General features: G+C 42.6%; 2 protein-coding genes across 3 annotated transcripts in view; one reads left to right on the plus strand and one right to left on the minus strand.

The window, feature by feature from the left end:
- snx16 (sorting nexin 16) overlaps positions 1-13,047 on the plus strand; it is a 42,957-nt gene that overhangs the window by 14,242 nt on the left and 15,668 nt on the right. For both annotated transcript variants that reach the window (XM_067979546.1, XM_067979545.1), the window contains exons 3-4: positions 3,716-3,802; positions 12,819-12,967. In XM_067979546.1, the coding sequence (XP_067835647.1) occupies positions 3,716-3,802; positions 12,819-12,967 (236 nt within the window). The remainder of the gene's footprint in view (positions 1-3,715; positions 3,803-12,818; positions 12,968-13,047) is intronic.
- Positions 1-13,047, minus strand: part of LOC137313795 (charged multivesicular body protein 4b-like) — a 72,982-nt gene that overhangs the window by 7,802 nt on the left and 52,133 nt on the right. The window contains exon 6 of the transcript XR_010961058.1: positions 1,364-1,525. The gene's annotated coding sequence lies outside the window, so the exon portion shown is untranslated. The remainder of the gene's footprint in view (positions 1-1,363; positions 1,526-13,047) is intronic.

Consider the following 13,047-nt stretch of genomic DNA (forward strand, 5'->3'; position numbering starts at 1 on the left):
CTAGACTCCCTAGCCAGGGGAAACATCTACCCTGTCGAGCTCTGTAAGAATTTTGTATGTTTCAATGAGATCACCTCTCATTCTTAAACTCGAGAGAATACAGGCCTAATCTACTCAATCTCTCCTCATACGACAATCCTGCCATCCCAGGAATCAGTCTGGTGAACCTCCGTTGCATACCCTCTATGGCAAGTATATCCTTGGGTAAGGAGACCAAAAATTGTACGCAATACTCCAGGTGTGATCTCACCAAGTCCCTATATAATTGCAGTAAGATATCTTTACTCCTGTACTCACATCCTCTTGTAATAAAGGCCAACATATCATTTGCCTTCCTAATTGCTTGTTGCACCTGCAAGTTAGCTTTCAGTGACTCATGTACAAGGACACCCAGGTCCCTTGGGAAATGTTCATGCTCAAATCTCTCTATTTAAAAAAAAATACTCTGCACTTCTGTTTTTCCTACCAAAGTGGATAACTTCACATTTTTCCACATTCTATTCCATCTGCCATGTTCTTGCCCATTCACTTAGCCTGTCTATATCCCCTTGAAGCCTCTTTGCATCCTCCTCACAACTCATATTCCCACCTAGTTTTGTGTCATCAGCATACTTGGAAATATTACATTTGGTCCCCTCATCCAAATCATTACTATAGATTGTGAATAGCTGAGGTCCAAGCACCGATCCTTGCGGTACCCCACTAGTCACAGTCTGCCAACCTGAAAAAGACCCGTTTATTCCTGTTTTCTGTCTGTTAATCAATTCTCAATCCATGCCAGTATAATACCTCCAATTCCATGTGCTCTAACTTTGTTCACTAACCTCCTGTGTGGGATCTTATCAAAAGCATTCTAAAAATCCAAATACACCACATCTACCGGTTCCCCCATATCTATTCTACTAGTTACATCCTCAAAGAATGCCAAGAGAAAAGTTGAATTAGACTCGAAGGCTTGTGCAGAAAAGCACCAGTGTAGACTTGATATGCTCAGTGACCTGTTTCTGTGATGTAATATTCTATATCTCTTATTTATAGAGCTCCAGTTAAAATTGTGATTTTTATCTACTCTAATGAGCAGACCAAATCTTAAAAATAAGTGTGGTTGTGGTCTGACATCTTTCTGAAAGTAAGGGAACTAGGTAGTAATGTCACTGCAGATGTATCCTGTTATGTAAATCTTTTTTGGTCTCAGTTACTGATAAAAGTATTTAATCTGAACAGTTAGAAAAAAAATTAAAGTTTTAATGTTTCATCAACCACACTATTTCTGGATTTTTAACCTTTGGTTTTCATTTTAGTACAAGAAATTATACATGTTTGCATGTTAACTTCATGTGTGTGTTGTGCTGCTAATTCCTACCTTTTTTAGAACATAAGAGCAGGATATCGATCTAGCTCTTTTTAAAAGGTGCCAATTGACCCGACTCTGCCACCTTGTCTGAAAGTTTATTCCACATCTGCTATTCTAGCGAGGAGGAGAGGAGATTTTTTCCTTCATCTTTCCTGAAGCTTGTGACTTTCACTGCCATTAAACAAGAAAAAACAGTAATAGCAGTTATCTTTCACTTTTTCTAATGTTACATCTATCGGTATTTAATTAGATGCACAGTTTGCCTAATAAGATGCTTGGATTGCTATCTTAAAAGCATGTGTAGAAAAAAAATCCCTTTACTGTGGCCAACATGTTCTAATCAAATGTGTAACTGCTCCATAACACATTTTCTACACGAGTGGTAACAATATGCTGCTGCCTGTAGAGCCATTCAAAAATGGAACTTATTAATGCTTGATCAAGATTTTTTACTTAAAGGAATGGCATTTAATTAAAATCAGCTGTAGAGTTATGGTTCTGGAATTAATAGTACAAGTTGAGGAATGCAGGTTGGATCATTGCTCTTTCATTCAAGAATTCTGTACAGTGGGAGTAAACGGGAATGGTTTGGGAATCTGTTGCATTTGACACACATTTATCTACAGTTGATAGCTGTACTTTTGGATTAAATTTAATTGGGATTTTTTCTGGGAGGGTTGCATTATCATAGTCTCTGTGATCATTACAACCCATTTTTGAGGCCAGGTACTTGGTCACGGTAATGGTAGAAGTGCTGCACTTAGCCTTTGTTAAGGAGAGGGTTCCCCACAGTTCATGCTCCAGATCATTGTCCCATTCAGCAATCCCTTCTGGAATTTGTCTGTATGGATCTGGGCTGAAGATAGTTAGGCTTGGCTGTATTGCTCTCATTCGATTACTTGAAAATGAAGAATAGACTACTACAGGGTACTGGCACCGATGGAATCATCCCTCAGCCACGAGTCAGCATCTTTAGGAGTGTGGATAGAAGATTGCTAGGGAAAAAAAGGGGGGAAACAATGTATTTTGTAGGCTTCTTTATTTGTTAGAAAATTTGCTACAAGTAAAATGGAATACGTCCAAAATGTTTGTTTATAAGGATAATGATGAACAGTTCGGCTTTAAAATAGAGCCTGTAAACCTCTGCAAAAGACTGCATGAACATTAGATCCAGTCCAGTGGGATAAGTATTATCTTAGTGAAAACAACATGGAGTAGTCAAGTGGAGTCAGCCAACTGGAATGGTTTCACATCCATGAAAACTTGCGGGTAAAAACGAGCATGTCTTTTACGGGGAATCACTAATCTCATTGCTCACCCTTTGAGTACTTTGTGTGCTCAACAACCCAATTGCTGCAGAAATGATTGATCAAATCCCAGAGATGTTTCAAATCTCTTCCTAATTTGGACACCAGTGTTTTTTTAAATTTCCCTTTAGATGCAAACATGTAGTTTGCCAAGAGTGTTGTTTACCCTTTTGCTCTAAGCAAACTTTAAAAAAAAATGTATTGGATGGGAAAGGCAATTTTAGAAAAACCTGCCTTAATTAGGAAATATGAAGGTCCCCGATACATATTTAATTTGGCATGCCACATTTCCATTATGATGTGCATGTTTTTCTTAATTCTATTTGTAAGAAAAGTCGCATTTTGTGTATTGCATTTACCTAGTGTGTGTCAGCTACATTGGGTGGGGAATAGTGAGAAATGTTTGAAGTTTTGCATGTAGAAAAGTATAGTGATCTGAGCATATAACACGGCCCTAAAGTAAAATCAAAATTATGTTCTGCCCAATTATTCTAACTGCATTTACAGAAATTTAGACATTTTTGATGGTTTTTAGTACAATTCAGGTTTTGTTGATTGTCATTTTCAACATGTGCTTTTGAAATAAATTAAAACAGAAGGTTTATTTTTAAATGAGCTTTTTCTGCAATGTCATTTTTTTCCCATGCCCCTTCAAAGACTGTGACTTGTGCAGGAATATGGCTCCAAAGTTTGCAACAGTCATCTAGTACTTCATTTCACCCTAGGCAGTGAGTAAACAGGCTACTTGATTATGGGGAAGATGTCCGATCCAGAGTCTGTCACCCGAAATTCAGATATGTGCACTTTGCAGAGCAGGAACTGTCGGTGGTTCATTTCCTTTCCTGCTTTGTTTCTTCAACTTAGATAATCGTAACAAAGCACATACAAGTGATTACCAAAAGAAACATTTTCAGAGGTAGAGTCCTATATCCATCTTTATTTCAGATTTGGGAACTAGAAAATCAGCATGTTTTCACTAAATATCTAAACAGTTAAATTGTTGAACACTAGTTTTTTGTATGCATATTATTATCTGTCGTCTTGTTAATTATAGGTTTACAAGATACTTGTGAAAAATCATCTAGAGGAGAACTGGGTGGTTTTCAGGAGATATACAGATTTTTCACGACTGAATGACAAGGTTTGTAACCAACAATGTATTTTTCGTTTAAGTAGATAGGCTGATGGAAAAAATATTTTAAAGAAGCACTAAAACACAAAAAAAATATTGTAAGACTTAATGTAAACATGGAGAAGAAAGAAATATTTCTACTGAGTAAAGAACTACATATATGCACACTCCTGACTTTACATTTCTCATCTACAAATAATTTTTTCATCCTAACTGAATTGATGGGATATCCGATCCCTGGTGCACATGTCAAAGAAAAATCCTAAAATATAAACTTTGTTTTGAAGGTAAGCTAGTGTTTTTTTAAAGATTCTGATAGTGATAGCTCTTTAGGTAAATGTACTGTCTGGTATGCTACTGAGCCATACAGACCAGAGTAATCTTGCAATTTAATCCCTATTCTGTGCTGAGTTAGGTAGTGGTGAGGGCATTTGCATTGATATGAGCCACCTTCAGGAAGGAAAGATATTTTTAGAATATTTTTGTACACTATAACTGTAATGCTGTGACATTGTCCTTCTACATTGGATCAAGCCGAGCAGCTTGCTGCATTACGGACAGAGGAGAGGGGAGGGGAGTGTAGTTACCCTTGACATCAAGACACCTTTCAACTGAATATAGCATCTGGGAGCCCTAGCAAAACTCAGATCAATGGGGATCAAATGGAAAACCCTCAAGTAGCCGGAGTCATACTTGTGACAAAGGAAGATGGTTGTGGTTGTTGGAGACTAGCCATTACTGCAGACACCACTGCAGAAGTTCTTCAGGGAAGCATACTAAGCCCCAAAATCTAGTTGTTTCACCAATGACCTTCCCTCTGCCAAAGATGAGGAGTGGGGCTGTTCATTCATTGATTCTACAGTGGTCAGCTCCATTCACAACTTCTTTTGATAATGAAGCAGCCTATGTTAACTTACATCAGGACCTAGATAACATCCAGGCTTGGGCTGACAAGTGGCAGGTAGCATTCATACCACAGAAATACCAGGTATTGACCATTTGAACGAGAGAGAGCTCAGCCATCTTCCCTTGACCTTCAACAGTGGCTCCAGTGTCCATAACTCACCAACATCTTTGGGGTCACCATTGACCAGAAGTTTAACTGGACGAGCTGTATTAACACCATGGCTACAAGGGCAGGGGCTAATTACTCTGTGACAAGTGATTCACCCCTGGCTGCTTCAAAGCCTATCCATTTACAAGCCCAAGATAGGAGTGGGATCACTCAATTCGTGTGTGAGCTTAGAAAGGAAATGTGTTGGGGAGATGGGGAGGCAGGGAAGGAGAGAGAAAAATAAAGGTGACATCCAAATCAGATCCTGTCTTAATTCAGTATCTACCTGTGGAGTTTCCTGCAGGGGTCACTGGATAATGATCAGGAGTAAGATTGTTGAGTCTAATTGTAGGACCCATACTGCTGCCCTGGCTAAAAACAAGCACCAGGGATTAAACATGGCATCTTCCTGGTCCAGTATCAAATGGGGTTGCTATCCCTCCTGGATTGTCAGGGAGTCTCCTGGAATGGAGGATTTATCTCCCAAGCACTGATGCTAACAACCCGGTAGATGAGTACTTTGCATTTGCTGTCTGTGCTGGTGTACGGTTCACAATGGTGAATGTGCATTGCTGGTTTAACAGGTGACCTGAAGGGATATAATGAATGCAGAAGCTTCCATCCAATCCAGGATTGCATTGCAGCCCCTCACACTCCCTGCCCCAGGTCATAATACGATCTGTTCTGTGATTTTGGGGGTTAATGGTGGATGTCTCTACCCAGAATGCATGGTGTGCTAGAATAAGCCCTAATCCTTTCAAAGGAACCAGCTAAATTTTGTAGCTCAAATGTTGTCATACTTTATAAGAGCACTTAATGCAAGCTTGCCATTCATATTTAGAAGCAAAGCTTGGAAATAACTAAACAAAGCTTTAAGTTGAATATCTCCTCCTCACAATATACCTACTGTGTATCTTCTATCAAGCAGAGTTAATTTCATCTTTTTATTAAGTAATTAATCAGTCATTCTCTAAATTACATCAATGAAGGAAAAAATCTGTATGTTACCAAAAAAAAAATGTTAATTGTCACCAATGCACAACATAATTCATTCTACCTGAATTCAGAGAATAAAATGCACATCATATTTTAAATATTTTTCAATTGGTAACATTGAAATAATACAAATGGCATGAAATAAAACAGTGGCTGGCAGGACTTTCCCTTCTGCACACTGCAATCTCCCTTCTATATACATGTTTTCTATTTTTCTATTGGCAAGTTTCTTTGGGACTTTTTGTGAGAACATGAGAGAAATCCCTGCTGATAATTTTAGCTGGTGAGTGCAAAATGAGATGACCTGCTTTATATTCACAAGAACATTTTTGGTGTAATTATTGACCCCGCCCCCCCCCAACAATTTCACAGCAGAAGGGTCTCTTTGTGTGTCACCTGGTGAATTTAGTAACTCATTCTAAATTTTCCTGTATGGAGACAAAAAGCTGTGTTATAATTTGACATTAACATTTCTTGCTATCAAAATTCAAATTTACAGGAGACAAAATTAGTAGGCAGTTTGTACCCTGGAAACTATGGAGAAAATTAGTTCTTCTGAAAGTTTAAACTAACTTCTAGAAATAAGCGAGGATAGCAAAAAGGCTGATATACCTAATTCCACAACACCCTGCTGGAAATTGGTTCTCCCTCATATCTGCATCTGGACCAGATGGGTTGCACCTACAAATACAGCCGGGAGTTCTTTATCTGCAAAATGAGGTTTGTACTCTTTATGGTGATATGATCCCATACACGACGGCTGCCTTAGCCTGTTTAAATCACGTTTTATAAATTGGCTTTACTTGCCAAACGGGTTGCCTGTCAGCCAGTTCTCCATTGCTTTTAGAAAGTTACTCTATTTTAAAAGACAAAACTCCTTCCACACAACTGTTTACAAAAGAGATGGGAAAATAAATACTTAATGCTGATTGATTGCAAATTGAAATCTGGAAATGCTAGTTATAGAGCTGTCAGATAGTTCCATGAAAAATTATTTTAATAGGTATGTTTTCCAATTAACGTGACTGTTTAGATACAAATCTTCAGAAGCTTAATGCTTCATTTGGATATATTAACCTATTTTACAAGTTACAGAAACGGTGCAAGGAAAGTATTTAACAGGTGTGGCCTAACCAGGAAGTGGCAACCCTAGTATCAAACTAGGCTGTATATTTACCCACTGAGCTAGGGTAAATAGGGATGGGTGATAAATTGGCCTTGCCAGCACTGCCCACATCCTGTTAACAAATATTTTAAAAATCAGATGATATCACTAATGGTGCTCTAAAGTTCTTTTTTGGCCCCTGAGTTTTTAAAAAGATGAGCCTATAGACTAAATGAAATAAATTGTTTTCTCGCAAATGGCTCTTTCTGATTTGAGTAATTGTAAACAATTTTACAACACCAAGTTATAGTCCAGCAATTTTATTTTAAATTCACAAGCTTTCGGAGGCTTCCTCCTTCCTCAGGTTAAATGTTCAGGAGCTCCTCGAAGCCTACGCATTTATACATATAGAACAATACATGGTGTTTACAGAATGCCCCTGCAACTGCCCGTTGCCAAGGCAATCACCGTGTTCAGACAGAGAGGTGTCACCTGCAGAACCCCCGAATACACATTCAACAAAAAAACAAACAGGAAAAAAAACAGAGAGAGGCAGAAACATCCGGAAGGCAGAGAAAGCCAGCAAATGACCCATTATATTAAAAACAGATAACATTTGTTCGCTGGTGGGGTAACGTGTAGCGTGACATGAACCCAAGATCCAGGTTGAGGCCGTCCTCATGGGTGCGGAACTTGGCTATCAATTTCTGCTCGACGATTTTGCGTTGTCGTGTGTCTCGAAGGCCGCCTTGGAGTACGCTTACCCGAAGGTCGGTGGATGAATGTCCATGACTGCTGAAGTGTTCCCCGACTGGGAGGGAACCCTCCTGTTTGGCGATTGTTGCGCGGTGTCCGTTCATCCGTTGTCGCAGCGTCTGCATGGTCTCGCCAATGTACCATGCTCTGGGGCATCCTTTCCTGCAACGTATGAGGTAGACAACGTTGGCCGAGTCACAGGAGTATGAACCATGCACCTGGTGGGTGGTGTCCTCTCGTGTGATGGTGGTATCTGTGTCGATGATCTGGCATGTCTTGCAGAGGTTACCGTGGCAGGGTTGTGTGGTGTCGTGGACGCTGTTCTCTTGAAAGCTAGGTAATTTGCTGCGAACGATGGTCTGTTTGAGGTTGGGTGGCTGTTTAAAGGCGAGTAGTGGAGGTGTGGGGATGGCCATAGCGAGGTGTTTGTCCTCATTGATGACATGTTGAAGGCTGCGGAGAACATGGCGTAGTTTCTCCGCTCCGGGGAAGTACTGGACGACAAAGGGTACTCTGTTGGTTGCGTCCCGTGTTAGTCTCCTGAGGAGGTCTATGCGATTTTTTGCTGTGGCCCGTCGGAACTGTCGATCGATGAGTCGAGCGTCATATCCCGTTCTTACTAGGGCGTCTTTCAGCGTCTGTAGGTGTCCATCGCGTTCCTCCTCGTCTGAGCAGACCCTGTGTATTCGCAGGGCCTGTCCATAGGGGATGGCCTCTTTGACGTGGTTAGGGTGGAAGCTGGAAAAGTGGAGCATCGTGAGGTTGTCCGTGGGCTTGCGGTAGAGTGAGGTGCTGAGATGCCCGTCTTTGATGGAGATTCGTGTGTCCAAGAAAGAAACTGATTCTGAGGAGTAGTCCATGGTGAGCTTGATGGTGGGATGGAACTTGTTGATGTTATCGTGTAGTCTCTTTAGTGATTCCTTGCCGTGGGTCCATAGAAAGAAAATGTCGTCGATGTATCTGGTGTATAGTGTTGGTTGGAGGTCTTGTGCAGTGAAGAAGTCCTGCTCGAACTTGTGCATGAAAATGTTGGCATATTGGGGTGCGAATTTGGTCCCCATGGCTGTTCCGTGTGTTTGGGTAAAGAACTGGTTATCGAAGGTGAAGACATTGTGATCCAGGATGAAGCGGATGAGTTGTAGGATGGCTTCCGGAGATTGGCTGTTGTTGGTGTTGAGTATTGATGCTGTCGCAGCGATGCCGTCATCGTGGGGGATACTGGTGTATAGTGCCGAGACGTCCATCGTGGTGAGAAGTGTTCCTGGTTCAACTGGTCCGTGGGTACTGAGTTTTTGTAGGAAGTCTGTAGTGTCACGACAGAAGCTGGGGGTTCCCTGTACGATGGGTTTCAGGATGCCCTCGATGTATCCAGAGAGGTTCTCACACAGGGTTCCGTTGCCTGATACGATGGGACGTCCGGGTGTGTTGGCTTTGTGTATCTTTGGGAGGCAGTAGAAGTCTCCCACGCGGGGATTACGTGGGATGAGAGTGCGTCGGATGCTTTGAAGGTCTGGATCGAAGGTCTTGATCAGTTTGTTGAGCTGGTGGGTGTGTTCTTTGGTCGGATCTGCGGGTAACCGTCTGTAGTGTTCCTGGTTGTCCAGTTGTCGGTATGCTTCTTTGCAATAGTCTGTTCTGTTCTGTATGACTATGGCTCCTCCTTTGTCCGCTGGTTTGATGACGATGTTGCGGTTGGTCTTGAGAGCGTTGATGGCGTTGCGTTGTGCTCGGGTGACATTCTGGACTGTCTTCTGAGTGCGGCTGATGAATCTGGCATTGACGCATTTCCTGAGCATACATGTCCAGCTGAGGGCAGCGACCCTCCGGAGGAGTCCAGTTTGACTCTTTCCTCTTCGGTTGCTGTACCGCGGATCCCTCTGTCTGCTGTTCCGGATCGTCGATTGTCTCATTGGGTTCGCTGCTGAAATCTTGGGGTTTGTGGTAGAATTCCCGGAGCCTCATTCTCCTGATGAATTCCTCTGTGTCCGCCGCGAGACTAGTGGGGTCCATTTTGGTAGTGGGGCAGAAATTGAGCCCTCGGCTGAGAACTTCGATTTCGTCTGGTTGAAGGGTGTGGTCGGATAAATTGACAATAGACTTCCCTGTGGTTGCAACCGTGGTACCAGGGGAAGCTTGGTCGTTGCTGGTGGTGATGCCGAGTTTCTCAAGCTGGACATGTATGCTCAAGCTGTCAGGAAATGCGTCAATGCCAGATTCATCAGCCGCACTCAGAAGACAGTCCAGAATGTCACCCGAGCACAACGCAACGCCATCAACGCTCTCAAGACCAACCACAACATCGTCATCAAACCAGCAGACAAAGGAGGAGCCATAGTCATACAGAACAGAACAGACTATTGCAAAGAAGCATACCGACAACTGGACAACCAGGAACACTACAGACGGTTACCCGCAGATCCGACCAAAGAACACACCCACCAGCTCAACAAACTGATCAAGACCTTCGATCCAGACCTTCAAAGCATCCTACGCACTCTCATTCCACGTAATCCCCGCGTGGGAGACTTCTACTGCCTCCCAAAGATACACAAAGCCAACACACCCGGACGTCCCATCGTATCAGGCAACGGAACCCTGTGTGAGAACCTCTCTGGATACATCGAGGGCATCCTGAAACCCATCGTACAGGGAACCCCCAGCTTCTGTCGCGACACTACAGACTTCCTACAAAAACTCAGTACCCACGGACCAGTTGAACCAGGAACACTTCTCACCACGATGGACGTCTCGGCACTATACACCAGTATCCCCCACGATGACGGCATCGCTGCGACAGCATCAATACTCAACACCAACAACAGCCAATCTCCGGAAGCCATCCTACAACTCATCCGCTTCATCCTGGATCACAATGTCTTCACCTTCGATAACCAGTTCTTTACCCAAACACACGGAACAGCCATGGGGACCAAATTCGCACCCCAATACGCCAACATTTTCATGCACAAGTTCGAGCAGGACTTCTTCACTGCACAAGACCTCCAACCAACACTATACACCAGATACATCGACGACATTTTCTTTGTATGGACCCACGGCAAGGAATCACTAACGAGACTTCACGATAACATCAACAAGTTCCATCCCACCATCAAGCTCACCATGGACTACTCCTCAGAATCAGTTTCTTTCTTGGACACACGAATCTCCATCAAAGACGGGCACCTCAGCACCTCACTCTACCGCAAGCCCACGGACAACCTCACGATGCTCCACTTTTCCAGCTTCCACCCTAACCACGTCAAAGAGGCCATCCCCTATGGACAGGCCCTGCGAATACACAGGGTCTGCTCAGACGAGGAGGAACGCGATGGACACCTACAGACGCTGAAAGACGCCCTAGTAAGAACGGGATATGACGCTCGACTCATCGATCGACAGTTCCGACGGGCCACAGCAAAAAATCGCATAGACCTCCTCAGGAGACTAACACGGGACGCAACCAACAGAGTACCCTTTGTCGTCCAGTACTTCCCCGGAGCGGAGAAACTACGCCATGTTCTCCGCAGCCTTCAACATGTCGTCAATGAGGACAAACACCTCGCTATGGCCATCCCCACACCTCCACTACTCGCCTTTAAACAGCCACCCAACCTCAAACAGACCATCGTTCGCAGCAAATTACCTAGCTTTCAAGAGAACAGCGTCCACGACACCACACAACCCTGCCACGGTAACCTCTGCAAGACATGCCAGATCATCGACACAGATACCACCATCACACGAGAGGACACCACCCACCAGGTGCATGGTTCATACTCCTGTGACTCGGCCAACGTTGTCTACCTCGTACGTTGCAGGAAAGGATGCCCCAGAGCATGGTACATTGGCGAGACCATGCAGACGCTGCGACAACGGATGAACGGACACCGCGCAACAATCGCCAAACAGGAGGGTTCCCTCCCAGTCGGGGAACACTTCAGCAGTCATGGACATTCATCCACCGACCTTCGGGTAAGCGTACTCCAAGGCGGCCTTCAAGACACACGACAACGCAAAATCGTCGAGCAGAAATTGATAGCCAAGTTCCACACCCATGAGGACGGCCTCAACCGGGATCTTGGGTTCATGTCACGCTACACGTTACCCCACCAGCGAACAAATGTTATCTGTTTTTAATATAATGGGTCATTTGCTGGCTTTCTCTGCCTTCCGGATGTTTCTGCCTCTTTTTTTTTCCTGTTTGTTTTTTTGTTGAATGTGTATTTGGGGGTTCTGCAGGTGACACCTCTCTGTCTGAACACGGTGATTGCCTTGGCAACGGGCAGTTGCAGGGGCATTCTGTAAACACCATGTATTGTTCTATATGTATAAATGCGTAGGCTTCGAGGAGCTCCTGAACATTTACCTGAGGAAGGAGGAAGCCTCCGAAAGCTTGTGAATTTAAAATAAAATTGCTGGACTATAACTTGGTGTTGTAAAATTGTTTACAATTGTCAACCCCAGTCCATCACCGGCATCTCCACATCATGATTTGAGTAAGTTTGGTAACTTTTTAAGTGATGTGGACTTTCTCTTTGTCAGACTCTAATTTGGCAGTTGTTAAAATTCAACTTTTAGGAATTGTAACAAAATTATAAATCAAATAAAGATTGACATGTTATACTAGGCTCTACAGTATTAGATCACTGACTTGTGATGTTTAGTTGGTTTGATTCCAAACCTTATTACTTTAAGCCAAAATTGTCAATTTGACCACTTCACTGTAGTAGTGTTATGAAGTAGCTTCACTTATTAAAACAAAGTGTAAATTGTTTTTATATTAAAAAAGTGTAAATGCTAGAAATCTGAACACAAGAAATACACAGCAGTCAGCATGTGTAAAGAGAAAATAGTCACTTTCAGGTACAATGCATTAAGCGCTTGGATGTAAATATTTGTGTAATGAGTTATGTTCATATCCACAAATTAGGTTAAAGTTCAAATATTTATGTATTCAAAGGCTGTCCTTAAATTTTATGTGTCATCGATGAATGCGAACTTTATATACATCTAATATAATCAAAAACTTTACTATCAAGGGTATGTTGCTACCAAGAAATTCCATTTAATCAATAAAACAAAAACTGTAAAATTTTTCAAATTTCTTCCAGCTAAAGGAGATGTTTCCTGGTTTTCGTCTTGCACTTCCTCCCAAACGCTGGTTCAAGGATAATTATGACCCTAACTTTCTGGAAGACCGACAACTAGGACTGCAGGCATTTCTGCAAAATCTAGTAGCACACAAAGATATTGCTAACAGGTATATGAACGTGCCTAATGTACACAGGAGTTAATGATTATTAATGAGAACAGTACTTTAATAGAGCCACTTGTTGGCAC

The sequence above is a fragment of the Heptranchias perlo genome, chromosome 3, assembly GCF_035084215.1.
Source record: "Heptranchias perlo isolate sHepPer1 chromosome 3, sHepPer1.hap1, whole genome shotgun sequence".
Classification (NCBI taxonomy): domain Eukaryota; kingdom Metazoa; phylum Chordata; class Chondrichthyes; order Hexanchiformes; family Hexanchidae; genus Heptranchias; species Heptranchias perlo.